Here is a 17,658-nt window from a genome sequence, read left to right on the forward strand (position 1 = left end):
TTTGCGAGCCTGTCCAAATAAGACAAAATGACTGCAATTTGATAAACTCAGGTTCAAGGTGGGCTAAGTTTCTGTAAAAGTTTGTGAGTGTTTTTTTCCGGTTGTAAGGGTAATACCAGCCACGCCCACTACGCCTTCGAAGACTGGAGGCAATAATCCAAGCACGCAAACTGAGACTTCAAGCACATATACATATATTTATTTAAACATATTTGCACTTTATGTTCCCTATTAGTTTATTGAAAATAATTTCAGAAGTTATTCAAGTCATAAACTATAGGCTTTTCTTTATAACATACCCGTAACAGAAACCTATAATAAAAACTCTTTCGATAGTTAAATTCATTTATTTTTTGTATTTCAACTACTGGAATTTGGGTAAAGAGTATTGCAAAATCGGTTACCTTTTATGTGGCTTTGTTGTGTGTTGTGTGTTTGTTTCTTTTTTATTTTTTGTAAAGCATAATTTGTTTTTTTCGGTTTCGCGATGCCGCACACTTGATAAGGGTTATCGATCTGCCCATGGATATGCATTATGTGCGGTTGATCATTATTTGTTTTCTTGCCCACTGCCTGTGCGTCGTTCTCGCAAGTTGTAATTCATTTGGCAGCGCTTTGTGATATGTGATTTTTGGTTTATGCCATGCATATGGAATCCCATTAAGATTGTGGGCCCAGGAAGCGGACTTTAGGGTGTGGAAGATGGATGTTGCCCTCGAAAAAGAAAATATATTAACATCCTGAATACTCATACTCATAAAATTTGAAATACCCCCGTGTCCCATAATTCAAGCTACTTCCTCGCTTCATTTTGTTTAGAGTCCTTCAACACAATGCCAGTGTCTGGTCTGTTATGTCACCATCACTTGCCTTCGGTTTTCTATGGCTCTTGTTGTGCGCGTATATTTCTTAATATGACAAAGTTGTTCCCACTTATGCAATTTCCATAAACTCAAGGTCAGCCGTACAATAAAAGTCCAGACAGCAGATACTATACCATATATACCCACTAACACATGCAGCCAGACGTCTGGCTACTTTTTTCGGCAGCCAAAAGATTGAGATCCAGAGTGGCGGAGAGGAGACGAATGATGCCTCAACTTCCAAGCGAATATTTGTCAGAGATGCGCGAAAATCTCTAGGCCAATTCTATAATTAAATTAAAAAATACAAGAAAATAAATAAGACAAAAGAAAATTACTAATCTAGGCACTTTTACATTCTTAAATTTCGATTTAAACGGATTTAAAAATACAACTATACATTAAATGTATTGATTTAATCTTAATTTTTATAAAGACGCACAACATAATATCGCTTGTAAGGTTTTAATTTTACTTTTCATACACTTTTAGACAAATAGTTTCAATAAAAAATCATTACCTATTACTATTATTGTACGATCTGTAATAAATTAGCTAAAAATTGATTGTTCGCATACTTGATTTATTTATATACTTACAAGCTACCCATTGTCAGCTCTATAAATTCCGCTTATTATATAAACAGAATACACAGACCCACTCCTCGTTCCCTTCGCACATGCCGAAAAATGATATCAAAATGCGAAATCAAAACAAAGACCCAGAATTTCGGCAGACTAACCCAAACAACCAAAAAAAAAAAGGTCAGAACTTGACTAACATCTAACCCAAACACAAAGGGACCACAAAAGGCAGACAGGGAGCAGACGGGAGAACCCCAAGTTCAAAACAGAAGCCCAAGGCAAGGGTTTTTAAAGCCCCTCAGAAGCGTAGACTTTAGCTAGACGAAATTTGAGATACTCAAAGGACGATGAGGAGGCAATCGAAGGCAGGAGATTGAGATGCTGTCAAGTGCTTTTGGAACAGAAGACCAGACAGAAATTGCTGGTTTCGCTTGAATTGTTCTATCAATTTCAGTTAAATTGCATTTAATTCGAATTGCAGACATAAAAATCAGGTTTTGTTTATTTCATTTTTTGATTTAGCAGCTTGATTTAATTTGTTTTCTAGACGTCGAAAGTGCGAAGGAGATACGTATTGCGCAACTAAGTCACCCTGAGAGCAAAAATCAAATGCAGCTGGAAAGTCAAATAAAAGTGAATTGATTTATGGGGTTTTTGTTTGTTTGTGAAACTGTAATACTAAATATTTTAGGTCTAATATAAAGTATTTCACTCACATAAATCAAAGATGAACGATTTTCATCGACTTGAAACGTTGTTTTACTGTCATAAAGCTAAGTTAAGTTTCGCTGGTATTTATATATAAAACGTTTAAGATATAAATCGTTCGTGTGTTTATTCCAAACTAACCAAAGCATTTTCATATTATTTACAGACAAAGGTTTTGGCTGAGTTTTTGGCACAGTTTTTCCGCCCGTCATTGCCACCACCCCTCGATCAAGCACTTGCGCATAAATCTGCAGAGCAATCAGCATAAAGCTATGGCTTTAGACAAGATTCAAAACATATGAATTATGCAAAAGGGCCGGCAGTTCGGTCAGAAATTTGTTTTGCAAATTCTGCGGGATTTTGGCGACAAATTTCAATTAACAATCGAGCACAGACATCCGTTCTGCGCCAGGTTAAGTGCAAATCGCAGATGTATCAACTATAAGGAAAGATATCGTGAGATATCAGAGACACGACCCTCAAGAACCATAACTCACCAAAGTCGGGCTCCGATTTCCGACAAGGGAACTCCGGCTCCTGCCCATTCCCCAAAATTTTACTCTGAGTTATTAAAAACTGCACACAAGAAATGAGTAAGGGAAACAAACACAAAGTTTGTTATGTTGCGCAGGCGCAGCCCAGCAACGCCCTCGAAATTGCGACTCAGATTCGGACTCGGAGCTGGGGATGGAGCTGGAGCTGGAGCTGGATCTGGAGCTGGAGCTGGGGATGGGGATGGAGATGGAGGTAAGCTTGGAGGCCGGAGGAGACATCCCAACAATGTTATTGACCCGTCTCAACGATCCGTTAGCAATCCTCCACCCGAGTGCTCCGCCCTGCCGCACAAATTCTTATTAAGATCAATCAGCTAAATGTCGGTTTTATGCTTAATGCTCATGATTCACACAGGCAGAAAAGTCCAGGAATCGAAAATGCATATGGCAGCACACACTCGGAAGGCACACGAATTTTATCTTCTGATAACACACTGAAAAATACACTAATTATCAATTTCTAGTGGGAAACTTATCAATATTTTCCAAAACACTACGGCATACTTTTAGGAAACTTAAACTATCTACGGATTTCGTTCAATTCTCCAAATATTAAATTGTGGTCATAAAAAATGTATTTCAAATATTCTTTATTAAAGACAAATAAAAATTACTAAATTACATGATACATTACTAGAAAACATGACACACTAACATTAGTTTTATTTTCGAAAACCAAACATTGTTTATATTATGTTTTATGGTATAGTTTTTTGGTTTCAAAATTGCAGCTTTCGCAAAAACCCTAAATGGAAAAAAAAAACTTTCATGCTCACAAGACTTAAATAATTTTGTAAGCTATGAGCTTCACGTGTAAGTTTAATTACCCCTTCAAGTTGAATTCAACTACCCAAAGCATGTCCCTACACCGTATACGGGAATATAAATAAAAATGTGCATTTTTGGCAGCCTTTACAAAGTTGTCGGCACGTTTTAATGCTGAGAATTTGAGCAGTTTTTTTGCCTTCTTTTCTTATTTTGTTGGTTACTTAATTAGTCATGGCAGGCACTCATGGAGTGGGCGAAACGCATGAGCGTGAGGCATAAACACTCTCCGCAAGGAATTCAAACTGAGTCGTTTCAGATCTTATACAATGGCTTTACCTCCCCCCCAGAGTTTCTTATCACAATTGACACACATTGAAAGCCAGCAATGCGCTATGATCGCTTCAAGCTTTAACAACCCATCAGCGTGCTTCCTGCCTCAACTCAAGATTAGGCGAAGCGTAATCCCTCACTTCAAACTCCCATCAGGAAATAAAGAAATATTTAATAAAAACTATAACTAACTTGGGGACTATTTGAACATTAGAATGTAAGTTAATAGTCGATATTATTCAAAGTCGCACTATTTTTCGAGAACGGTAAAATTTCTGTAGCATTTTCGGTTTTTTACCTCCAAATATAACGATTTTATTTAGTTGCATCCAATTTAATTGCAGATTTTTAGTACTACAATTAAAGTAAATTAAATTATTTGCCTTATGGAAAAAGGAAGTTCGTTTTAGAGGAGTTCGACTGTATATACTACAACCAACCAACGTGTATGTTTATTCGATCTGACAACGGTTAGCGATAAGCCCAGCGATGAAGTCAATACAACAAACAATAACGAACATTTTTGGAATTTCGTCTCCGACTTTGTCATTATTTGCTTGCCATTTGTTTACAGGCTGAAACATCAACACATACTGGATCAGCTGCTCGGCTCACTTCCACTACCACTACCACTTCCTCCGTACCCCCACCCAGAAAACCCCTTCCAAAGCCGTACCCCCACACCCATGGGTTCATCTGTGGGTTATCAGCGACGGAGTGCAACTAGAATTTGTTGCAAAAAGCGAGCTACGAAAAAGGGAAAACAACACTCAGTCGACGAGAAAAGCAACCGCAAAAGTTCAATGCACATTTCGAGGTGAATTTGTTTTTGAGCGCTCGCTCGTCCGATTTCTGATGTCTGCAGTTAATAACACAAATCGAACGAGAGCGTGTTTAACTTGTTTTCGAGTCTAACATGTCACGTAATTAACCGTCTAGCTGCGAATAGAGGCGATATCGATTGGAGTTCGCCAAAAGAATATCCAATAGATACGGGCTTGCCAGCGTCTGTTGCACTCAATTTGCTTGATCATTGCAAATAGACTATGCATGAGCGCAAGAATCTGACAGTTTGCCTATCTGCCCGACTACTAGACGACCTTGCGCCCAATATGCAATTGATATGCACTGTGCAGATATGAATATTAATAGACGACCCGAAAGTTACTTATAAAATTACGCAAGCAAAATTCCATTACCACTTGAAATGTAGAACATTGAACGCTTCTCAAAATTGTTGTTAATTATTAAATCTGCTTTGTAAGTTGGCTGTTCTACAATTACACCAATGCATAATCTAAAAGATAACCCTTTAAACGCCTTTCTTAGTAAACACAAAGCTGATTGAAAGTAATATAAAACATTTTAAATCGACAATTATATTAAAATAAATATTTTGATTAGTAATTGTTTGTTTTTTAAAACTTACGCTCCTTTTAAAATGTCCTTATGGATAAAATAAACTGGTAATCAGCAATAGCTGTAACGAATGACAAGAATAATCAATCAATCCAGTTACAGACTGGCAATACCAACCACTCTTGTTTACTTTTTCTTTCAAGAAATATCCAGTGGTTTCCGCAGAGGGTTTTTATGACTTACGGGTTTTTATGACATATTTACATTAATTGTGGATAAAAAAACTGACAAATCTTAGAGGAAACTTTATATTAAGGAATTTTAACCAATACTTTTATAAAAAAAAACCACATTGACCCTCCCAAACGCGATAATAATATAATTTTTTTTTTAATTTAGCTATGATTGAATCGTGGAATTTCGATACCAAACTCAACTAAGAAATTAAGCAATATATTAAACTAATGAACAAAAGTTACACAAGATTTCTGTGCCAGCTCATACAACTTCAAAGAAATATCCCACGCCTATATTATACAAATATTTTATATAAAAAAAACTTATAGTTAGCTCCAGTTTCTGACCACTCACTGATCTATGAAAAAGTGTGCGAGGGGCAATATCGAGAAACCATGTTAAATGCTCTTTACCTATCTTAGATCGTTTATCGAACGACCCAATAACGGGTCCCAGGGTGTCGCTTGACCTCTTTGATCCTCTATTTTGATAAAAGAGCCCACGCCACTGATAACAGCGAGAGCATTTGAGCTAACAGAGCCCTAACATCTTTGGCGTCCTAACAGAGCCCCAACAGCCCCAAACAGATGCGCTGTCGACGTCGACTGCGGCTGCGGCAGAGGCAGAGGCAGCAGCTGCGGCTGCGGCTGTTGGCGATGAAAAAGTTTCGGCTGTTTTCAGTCCGTTTTGCGTATCGTACTCGAATTGTGACCGTGTGCGGACTGTTCCGACGGGCAGCGTGTGCGTGTGAGTGCGAGTCGGCCGGTGTATGTGTGTGGAGGGGGGCGAGAGAGATAATATGTACATTTTGTGTTTTTATTTATATGGGAATATGCGTACATGCCAGCTTAAATAAATACACATGTGTATACGTTATATTTTCTATACCCTGCGAACGAGTACAACAACAATGTGGGTCGTGCATATTGAGCGTATGCAAATAACAACAGATAAATGCCAAAAATCTACTACATTTTTATAACCAAAACACACAGAGCGCGTGAGAGAGCGAGAGTGGGTGAGAGCGGCGATAAAGAGAGGCCACCCCCACAGCAAAGAGAGCGAAAGAGAGCGGCATTTAGAAGTATCTTCAAGATACACCTATACCAATAGAGCTGTATCTGTATCTGTATCTGTATCTTCTTGCCTGCGATTTTCGTCGTATAAATTGAGCCGCACTTTGCTTATTCTCGAGTTTTTGCCGCTCAGACGTCGCTGTAAGTGCACGCGTCGCTCGTCTTTTTCGGTTCCGTTCCGAATCGGTTTCGATTTCGGTTTCCAATACCTCCGATTCCCACACACTCGAATGGAAAATATCTAAAAAAGATTCTTGTGCTTAAGAACCCAGTTAAAAACATTACAATTTAAAAATATATCACAAATTTTGATGTGATTAGCAGGAACACAATTTTATCCTAATTTGTAAGATAAAAAAAGACAGTTTAACTCAGTATATAACTGAATAAATGTTTAATAACTAGAACTGCATAAGTGTGCCCAAAAAAGTTCTATTCTTAAAAAAAAACTGTTTGAGATTTCCTAAAGTTGTAAGGGAGCCCTCTAGTTTAGTTTAATTTAAAAAAAAAACCAAAACATAGTTGATTACAAATAAAGTGTAAAATCCATTTCCAGTGAGTGGTCGTAAAATTGTTTTATTGAAACCCAGCCGCATATACAATTTTTTATTGGCTTTGTGCGTGTTCTCAACGCACAAACATACAAATTTAGCATTTAATTTTGTCAATTATGTGTGCAATTAAATAAAAAAAATTCTGTGTGTGAAAAGCAATAAAATTAAAGTGCGGGGAACAGAGGCAGCACCAAATTAGACGCGTAAATTGCGTAGCAAATTCTGAATGAAAAAAAATCAACAGAACCAGAAAGCGAATCAGGAACGATAAGCGTAAGTACAGCTTTAATAAATAAGTTGACTGTATATACCTACAAAAACCTACATTTTCAGTGATAATACATAGCTTAAATTTTAATAAAATATCAAGTTCGTCAAAAGAATCTTTTAAAAATACATAAAAAACTCTTAAATGCATTTTTTAAAAATTCTAAACGTTGTCAAAATAATGACAAAAATACAAATTTTAACCATTCCTTGTGATTTTAATTCTTTTCCAAAACAAAATGCAAAGCTAAAAATTTTAGAGTTTACAAATTACAGTTCTTTGTTAAAAAAAAAAAAACATTTTATAATTTAAATTTTGAGGCGAAATAAAATTTCGAAAAAAAAACGTTCAATGCCAAACAAACATGCATTCCCCTGAATTAAAACGAAATCAATGGAAGAACCTGATTTTGTTTTTTTTTATTTAATTGGGCTAAAGAAATTTCCCTTTTCAATGCTGCCACAAAAGAAATGAAAAGAAAGAAACATTCTCTGATTGATGTGGGGAAAAACAAAAACAGAAACCCAAAAAAGATTTTTCGAAATTTCATAGAGAGGGGCAGACGATGTCTAAGCATTTATCTTTCCGTTCTCCAACGCCGTTCTTGTTATTTTTTTTTCTGAGGCGAGCTATTCAGGCGCCAGAGAAAGTGAAACATGTAATTTTTTGTTGGACGGCCTACAAAATTCATACGCTGTATTGAGTGAAATCGTAATGGGTTAAGAAATTTCTTAAATACGAAGGTTAAAAGGGGGCAGAGCAATCAGAAAGCGCACAATACACACTGGGAAATAATGATAAGACGCGAGGAGAAAAAGCCAACCAAAGAATACGAAATACACTCCACTTCTCTGTGTTTTTTTCTGGCTCCTCTTTCCTTGGGTAATTACATGCCGTAAAACCAAAATAAATACGCACAGATAAAGATGCACAGATGCAGATACAGATACCAGGGGTTGGGTTGGGTTGGGTTTTTTCCTGCATTCTTTTTTGTCCTCGCAAAACGAAAACCGAAAATCAGCGAAATGCATTAAAATCGAACCAAAGCAAAAACGAAAACAGTCAATAAACACTGTTTAATCAAATGTAAATGTTTATACCGCAACGATCGGCTCAGAATATCCGAGTTTCACTTTTGTACCTCAATCATAAGAGTGTTTGTTCTGACCAGAAACCAGAAAGAAACACTCTTTTCCGTCTGACCCACATCGGGTTCGTTATCACCGATTTTTATTATCCATTTATATATATTTGGTTGATCTCATTGAATGAGTACACATTTACAGAACAATTTATTTTCGGAATGCAAAATTAAACACATAAAATGATGTTAACAAAACGCAGAAAACCCATCTGAAAGTGACAGAGATAATGCTTTAAGTGTTTTTATGTTATTTGCATTTTAAATTGTGATGTTAAGGACCATAAAATTCTTTTAAATATATATATACCTTTCTGAAAATATTTGTTTCCATTATCTTAAAGTACAAATTTTTTTGTGAACTGATGTTTATAGAGAAAGTGGATAAAGTTTTTAAATTATTTTCTGGCCTATAGGTAACTTTAAAGGTTATTTATATGTTTACATTACGGGTTCTTAGGTTTAGATAGTAATAAAAATTTAACTTCCATAAAACTGATGAGATTGTTCCAAAATTTTTGTTTTACCAAATCATGTTGGTTTTTCATGTTTTGATATGTTGCCCTAGAATAAAATTACATATATCAGAACTAATGATTTTTTTAAATAAGTAAAGAACAAAAATTTGCAATAAAAAGATAAATATATTCTTACCTTATAAGGTGTTTTCCTCAAACAACGTTTTTGTCTGCCTCGCCAATCCTATATTTTTCCACGGTTTCTTTTCAACTCGATCGCCGACGCCGCCGCCAATAAATGATCAATGGCCCAAAGCATTTCGATTTCAGCCAAAGTCATTTAATTTGCTTTTGATTCCGCTCTTTTTTGCCAAGCGTCCTAAGTCCAGAAAAATAAAGCACGGCAGCAACAGGGAAAGAACTATAAAATTCACCTGTAATAACGTCGCAGAAAAATGAAGAAATCGGATGAGAAGGGGCAGACAAAAACAAGAATCGAGTAGAACGGAGAGCAGAAACAGGAGGAGAATAAGAAAAAGTAGGGGGAACCGAGAGAACGAACCCGAAATCAGAAAACCAGATTTACTACTAATTTAAATTCTTGGCATACAAAATATTAAAAAAATAACAAAAAGAAACAACAAATAAGGGAAAAAATCAATAAAAAACAACAATTCTGGTGTATTGATTAACGAATCGAAGCGAAAAGTTTTTTATTTACCAAATATTGACATACAGTTCCACATAGATGGTGTACCCCACTTCCGTTTCTCTGAACTCTTCGTAGCTGATGGATTGACATTTCATTTATCTGTACATTCACTAAAAGGTTTTTAGTCACCGTTCACACAAAGGAAATTTTCAAGAAGTTTAGTCATTTCGTATCGATTTTTTACTGGCTCAATATTCCGTTCTTCGTTCGCTAGAGCACGTGTAAAGTTGTACACAAAAAAAGTCTTATTCACAAGTCCAAGCTGATAATTTTATATGGCGTTGTATGTATTTGGCATTATGTTAATCAACTGGAGAAACAAATTCGTACAGGCAAATCGTCATTAATTATGCATTTATTTAAGCGTCTCAGGCCGCTGGCTGTGACCACAGTTGATATGAAAACCTCGATTCGCAATTCGAGAAACTGAAAGTTGGCCTAAAAACACAGTTAGGAATTGCCCCTGGCCGTTCATTGTCGTTGGGCTGGGTTTGGGGTCGTGCTTACTGGCTCTTATTTTACATTTACATTTTGAATATTTCAAACAAATTTAGCGCATATGCTCCGAGATGCTAAAAACTTAAGAAGATACGAAAACATCTGTCTGTATGATTTTACACCAGATCTAGAATTAGGAAAAGCTTCTTGTATATACATACATAAAAAAATATAAAGTATTGAACAATTTAAGCTTAAAGCAAATATTTAAAAAAAATAATGTATGATATATTCTGATAGATGGTGAAAAATTTAATCTAAAGTATGGGGAATATATTTTCAAACGCAGAGCTTGTCTTTAAAATCATTTGCTTGACACTCCCTAGACCACTCGAAAAGCCCCAATTCCCCATGCCAATCATGAATATATAAGATAAATTCCCACATTCTCCAGCGACACGCCCTCTCTTTTGGACAGACAGACAAAAGCCCCACTTGAGATATTTGTATTTGTATATCGGGGGAACTGGATGGCAACAGTTTGAGAACGATTAACGAACCAGAAGTCGCACTTGACTTGCTCAAAGCCGGGATGACATACAAAAGAGCCATTCAAGACCGGCCTAGAAGATAGCAGATGACCTGCCCATGGAATGGAGCGGCCAAGAGGAAGACGAATCATGATCATCAGCGACAATTACCGCACTGTAACTACGCAGCATCCGCAACAACAGCAACATATTGTAAGCGAGCTGCGTGTAGAACTGAGCAAAAAACAGAGCCTCATAGATACACAAGATGCGCGTCTCCACTTGGACCCCATATTTTCCTCTACTCCTCTACTCATCTGGAAGCTTGTTTTGCTTGCTGCTCGCTGCGACGCGTCTTTAGCAAGTGATTTCAATTTAATTGACAGTCCTTGAACTTGACTTAAACGCAACGCATAACACAAACAACCATAATAATAAAAACACCACAAGCAACAACATCTCTTCACTCTCGATTCGCCATTCTCCGAAGTATAAAGTCTCTCCTTTTTATGGGGTCTTTCGTTTTTAGATTTCATTAAATTGATATTAATATTTCACGCAACAATTTCGAGTTTTAGAAATTCAAATTTTTTATAAATTTTAAAAGATAAAGTACCTAAATGGATAATTAAAATAATATTAAACAGTCCTTAAGGTTGGGAAAGGCAAGAAAATTAGTTAAAAGAAAAACCAGACATATTTTATATGCAAAAATAATAAAACAGGTTTAAACTTTAGTTTTATTAATCAAAACAACTTTAGTGCTCTTAAATGAGTAAGCTCACATATAAACCGGTTTAATTTGGTAAATATCAAATATATTTTTGTCACCACTTGGCCGACACAAAAAATTATTATATAAATGTGTTATTATTACTATGAAAGCCATAGTTCTAATTATAAATAGTATAGCAGTAAATAAGCTGTTTTTAAACAAAGCTATAATTATAAAAACGCTTCAGACAAAACACTATTTATAAGCAAAGCCCATTAACTTGAATTTTAAACGAGCCTATTAATGTCAAACCTATTAACACATTAAATGACGATATTCGTGACTAAAGTTAAAAAATAATTAAATATATTACTTTAAAAAAATAAATAACGTATTATACACTACGTTTATTGTTTTAAGAACAATTATAATAATATTTTAAAATAGCGTTTTGAAGATTTGGAAATGATTAAAAAGTTTTTACTCTTATATCTCTCCTTAAACATTTTGTGGAGTTCTACCATCCGAATAGGGACTTTAAAGTTCGCTATAGTAAATTAACATATCTTTCCACTTACTCATTTTAATCTGCATTTTCCTCCATCCTTTGTTGACAATGTTGAAGAGCAGAAACCACACAAAAAGAGGCTGCCGCAAAAAGTTGCCCATTTGCGATTTCAGCACACAGTATTTTACTGCTCTTCTCGTCGTCATATTTTTTGGCAAATAAATCTTTTTAAAACAACAAGCGAAACACCGACACATACAGAAACCGGCGGGTATACAATATATAAATATAAATATATACACGCATTTGGCTATATAAAATCGTATCATCGCCGCATATATAATTTATTTTGAAAGCGTGCGTACGCCACGCATTTCGTGCCGTCTGTCTTTTTGGGCCTAGACAAATGGCTGTCCACAAGGCAAACACACTGATATATACCATATAGACTTTCATTCAATGAATTTTGATATTTTTCGGCTTAATTGTTTTTCTAGCCAAGCGGCCTCCGCCGAATTCTCGGGGAGATCTATAAAAATGTACAATTATGACTCGGCAACTTCTCAGATATCGACACGTGTCTCTGAAGTTTTGTATCTGTTTTTCTCTGCTTCTTTTTTCCCCGTTTCGGTGCCTACTTCACATTGTGTATACGCCCCGTGGGCTTCGAGTAAGTCAGCGAGATAAATAGCCACAGGTGACAAAAGATGTAAATGCACAACTTGATATTCAATAGATAAGGCCACAGTCCAGTAAAGTAAATGAAATTAAATGAAATGAAAGAAACATGGAGCCGCAGAAGCGAGGCGTACCCATCATGCAAAAACTTTCACCCGCAAGTAATCTATGGGCCGAAAGAAAGACTTTCGCATTGAGAGCGCTTGCGAGCGGTACGCACATCTAATTACCTCACTCGAAAATGTGATTAGAAATCAGTTCTCGTCGCCGAAAAGAATGAAGAGAGTGCTGCGGCACTCGGCAGAATTTTTGATACTATGTACTTTCACAACCATTCGAATTCAAGTTCATGGCAAGGTTTGCAAGGGTTTCGCTCGCGAGATTAGGCATTCATTTATTCCCCGATGCCGGTACTCGGTTTTCGGGTATTTGGGTATTCGGGAACTAATCAGCGACGCTGCGTTGATAACAAAAACGAAAAGCGCGTCCAATCCACAGAGACTTTAATGAATCGTGCGTGGATCGCACGCACCGCACAGGAAAACTAAATTTTGATTTCTTCGTTTCTGTGTCAACGAACTCATTTGAACTAAATTCTCTTTATAAGTTTTCGTTTTTTTGTCTATGATTTCTTGTGTTTTTATTGAGAGCTTTCGGGCCCACCGGTGCGTGTGCGTCTGTCGTTGTTATCTCAAAAAGTCCGTTGCGTAGGCCGATTTCAATGCGTTTAGAAAAGAAAAGTTATGGCAGAGCGCGCCCCTATTTCGGGCTGATTAGACACGCGTCGATATCACTCCAAATCAGCTGGGAATTAACATATATTGATAGATTTTAACATAACTATGGAGACTGCTTAGAGGGGGAGAACTTAGATGTGGAGAGCTTAGAGGCGATAGTTCCCAAGATAAAAGTAATTATGTGTATAATTTTAACTTTCTAAAATAATTATAATTAACTTTGAACTTATAATCTTTTTTAACTAAATACCTAGCGTTCATATTGATTATTTTTAGATATCTATTTTATTGGTTCTTCCTTTATTTAATCAACAATAACTTCAGAGTCATTTTAATCCTTATGTTGCTTATTTAAAATTGTTGTTGCATACAAATAAAAAATCTATCTTTCAAGGAAGAAACTATAAGTACTTACTATGCATACGACTCCATTCCTGAGTATTAATACTTTTCAAAGTGATTTGGCTTCTAAATCTGCGAACCATTTATAATTGGATTAGAATTGAATTTAGAGTATGTGATGTTGATACAAGGCGTTGATTACAATCCCCGATTGGGATGAACCTTTCAAAAAAACCACCGTGCCAAGCTGATAAGACACAATGGAATGCCAAGTAGAAGTCCCCGCTTGGGTGAATCCCATCGGGCTGTGCTATGCTCCTATAAAAACGCGAACAACTCTTGGCCCTGCATCAGTTTTATTCAACCGATTAACCAGCAAAGATGTCCTCCAACAATTGCGGAATTGTGCTCCTCATCGCCTGCTGTCTGATGGCTCTGGTGACGGCCTATCCCCAGCCAAATCCTGAGGAATCCCAGTTGGTGGAACAGGAGGAGTTCCACGAGGAGATTCCTTTGGTCCGGCGAGTTCGATCGCCCGAGGGTGGGTCCGTGGTCATCACCGCCAGCAAGGACAACCAAGTGGGCCGGGAGGCCAGTATTCAGTACAACCACAATCTGTTCTCAAGCCGCGATGGGCGTGGCAGCATCGACGCCTACGCCCAGGCCAGCCGCAATTTCGACTTCAATCGCAACGACTACGGCGGCGGCATTCAGGGCACCTGGCGTTTCTGAGCGAGAACACGAGTATTAAATTGGTTACAAAATGATTCACGTGAATAAATAAATGTGTTTACCCAAGCAAACTCCTTACCGCGACTCTTGTTGTTTTCCCATTAGCGACGGATCCTCCTCCAAAGATCCACCGATCTGTGCCCCTGGCCAAAACAAACAGTAGCCGATGCATTTGCTATTTACTCAAAAGTAACTCAACTGAAAAGACACAACAAAAGGGAACAGAAATGAGGGAAATATTAAGAAACCAACGAACAAATTATCTGACCGAACTACGAAATACTCTTATAGACTTTCAGATGTTGAAAAATCTCTGTATTTTAGGGGCACTCAAAAACTTTTTTTTATCGAAAGCTGAGGGGTTACAACTTAAGAAAATATAAATGTAAAGTTTAAAAATTGCACACATTGACTTATTGATAATCACTAGTTGATAGTTTTTCTTCGGTATTTTAATGATTTATATATAATTTGATGATTTATTTAAGTATGTTTTTTTTTAAATCCCTAATTAGTCCTTAACAACATTAGAAATTATTACTTTGAAATCCCTATAAATTGTATATGAAGTATACTCTTACTCTTAGGAAATTTTTTTAAGGCGGTTATCAATGTATATAATGAACAAATCCCAAAAAATGTATCTTTCGTTGCCAGTTGGCCGGTAATTTGGGCATGCCCCATGTGAAGTGTATGTCGAGAAGTACTAAAAGTCATGAGTCGTCGCCGGGGTCATTGGACTTTTCCTTCGCTGCTGGCGTCGTCGTTGTGTAACCAATAAAAATTGATTCTGTTGCGTGTGTGCAGAGGGGAAGAGGGCGGGGCAGGAAGGGGCGGCGAAATACGCACACTGCAACACACTCACACTCGCTCACAATCACGAAAGTCTGTTAATGCAATTGGGGGTTGCTGCATTTATCGCTCGGTTTCATGGGGAATTCTCATGGGCAGTCGCACCACATCTATATCTTCCTCTCCCGGTATTTGGGTGTGTACTTATGTTTATCTGAGTGTGGGGCATGACTAAGGGTAATTACTTTCGCTTTCCGTTTGCTCAGCTGGCAAATCAATAAAAACGGTCGACGCAAGTCAAGAATACGTTAAATGCTTGACCCCCTTGCACATTTTTCGGGAAAGCCGCTGCCGCTGCCGCCGCCGCCGCCACAGCCGCCGCTGAGAAAACAATGCAAAACAAATGGCAAAGGCGTCGTTAATGAAATGCCACGAAAAAGGAAAAGCAATGCCTGGAAAATGACTTTCCATTTTCATTTAACAATAAGCAATCAATTGCAAGTTCATGGCACAGCTAACGATCTATTAGAAGAAAGTAAAAACAAGTAACGAAACCCATGCGAGGCAGAAACAAAAGACGAAAACCGACGAAAAGCGACGCCTACACAGGTAGGCCAGGTGAGTTAAGTTGAGTTGAGTCCAGGTGAGTTTCCAGGTGAGTGCAGCTGTCAGCTGTTGCTGTTGCTCTTGCTGTTGTTGCTGGTGTTGCTGGCATTGCTATCTGTTGCTGCAGTGCGAGCGGCATGCAGTTGCTGTTGCAGCCTCAGCCTCTCGACTGGTTTTCATTTTGGCTTGGAAAAACCACACATTGGCATTGCCCCGTTGCCATTTTTAGTGGCAAAAACTGACTGCATCATAATGAAAGTGAAATGCATTGCGCAGATGGCGATGGCGATGGCAGTTACCAGATGCAACACCGCCAGGCAAGTAAGTCAAGTGCAGCAGTGCAGCAGCAACCCAAGTTGTTGCAACATGAAGTGCCGACTGAAACGCGGAGCGGATTGGATCGTCTTGCTATCGCGGCGGATTGGAATGTGCGCGCGTCACCGACATCTCCATCTCCATCACCATTTCCATTTCCATCGACAACTGAATTCGGCACTATTGAGTTAATTGGCTAAATGCGAAAAGCGCTAAGCAAAACACACACTTTGCATGCACCGCAAACAAACTGAATGAAAAAAAAATATATTTAAAAAAACAATCTTTAGAAATAAATTAATTTTAAAGAAAATTCTTAAATTCATTTTAAGAGATTTAAAAGATCAATTATTTAATCTTGCAATTATGACGGTTAAGCCCCGGATTCCTTTATTGGTTTCTTTATTAAAGAAGTTGTTTTTAACCAAGCCGGTTCAGTAAACTTTGCTATGTATCTTATTTTTAATTAAAACATAATTTTGTACCTTACAGAATATAATATTCTGTAATAATTGCTATTATGTTTCTGGATTGATAGTAGGGCTACTTGCGAAACATATATATTTCTTGTGCCTTGAAAGTTACGTTTTTTTTCGGTGTATGCTCTGGATAAATTATGTCAACAGCATGTACAGCAACTAAAGGCGAGGAGGCATGTACACGTACCGAACCCGCACAATACAATGCACAATGTACACGAGTACAAGTACATGCCTCCATTTATACCATTTATAGCCAGTGTTCAATGTCAGATCGGCGCCGAAGGTCGTTGTCGGATGCAGCGAACGCGGGTTTCATCTGGTTTCTTCGCTCGGATGTTTATCTGCCTCGCCAGCATGCATTTGTATCAGTATCTGTGTCTGCATCTGCATCTGCATCTGCAACTGCAACTGCATCTGCATCTGCAACTAAAACTCGTGCCAGTGTGTGAGTGGAGTTCTGGACCAGTGTAATTGATTCCAATAGCATGGAAAACTTGACATTGAGACAAGCATTTCGCATTCGGACCCCGGTAACTTGCCATTTAACACGCATTCTTACAGCAGGGCAACTATAAATACTGCTTATCAGGGATAAAGATTGCAGACTCACTGAAAGCCTTTTAACTTTCTGATACTTGGAATCGCAAGGTTTTAAAGGAATTGTGATACCACCAATTTACAATTGACTTTTGTAACATTATTTATTAAGTGTCAAAAGCAAGAAGTTCAATCTTGATGATTATTTAGGTGTTTAAGAATATTTTATAACATTTTCTTCGGAAAAGTAAAGTTCCTAAAAACAAAAGGATACAGTCTTCGATCGCAGGGTAAGTCAGAAATCTCTCAAAAACATAAAAATATAATTAATCCCCAAAATAATTTTATAATTTAATGACTAACCTTTCGTGGAGGCAGTTTCTCTGGCATATTTTAGGCGCATGCTCGACTCAATCAAGTCACAATAAATTAACCTCTATTTGTAAGCCAAGTGAATAATGCGAATAGCTAACAAACAGACAGCTGAACACAATGCAACATCAATTCACTTTTATTTGGTCACATTTCACTGATTTTGAAAGTGAACGCTGTGTGGCAGGCGGCGGCGGCAACTGGCGGAATCACGATTTTGTGGACAGCACCAATCTCACCATCTCCCCCAGTTGTACAGTGG

At 37.4% G+C, this 17,658-nt stretch overlaps 1 protein-coding gene across 1 annotated transcript; it reads left to right on the top strand.

The window, feature by feature from the left end:
• The first annotated feature begins 13,906 nt into the window (after nt 1-13,906).
• LOC128257420 (uncharacterized) lies at nt 13,907-14,363 on the top strand. The gene has a single exon (XM_052988429.1). It carries the CDS (start codon nt 13,942-13,944, stop codon nt 14,290-14,292), a length of 351 nt encoding a protein of 116 aa, XP_052844389.1. The 5' UTR covers nt 13,907-13,941; the 3' UTR covers nt 14,293-14,363.
• The last annotated feature ends 3,295 nt before the right edge of the window (nt 14,364-17,658 follow it).

This window comes from Drosophila gunungcola, assembly GCF_025200985.1.
Source record: "Drosophila gunungcola strain Sukarami chromosome 3L unlocalized genomic scaffold, Dgunungcola_SK_2 000002F, whole genome shotgun sequence".
Classification (NCBI taxonomy): domain Eukaryota; kingdom Metazoa; phylum Arthropoda; class Insecta; order Diptera; family Drosophilidae; genus Drosophila; species Drosophila gunungcola.

Excerpts from the sequence above, each read along its gene's own strand:
- LOC128257420 (XM_052988429.1), top strand. The coding sequence starts at position 13,942 with ATGTCCTCCAACAATTGCGGAATTGTGCTCCTCATCGCCTGCTGTCTG.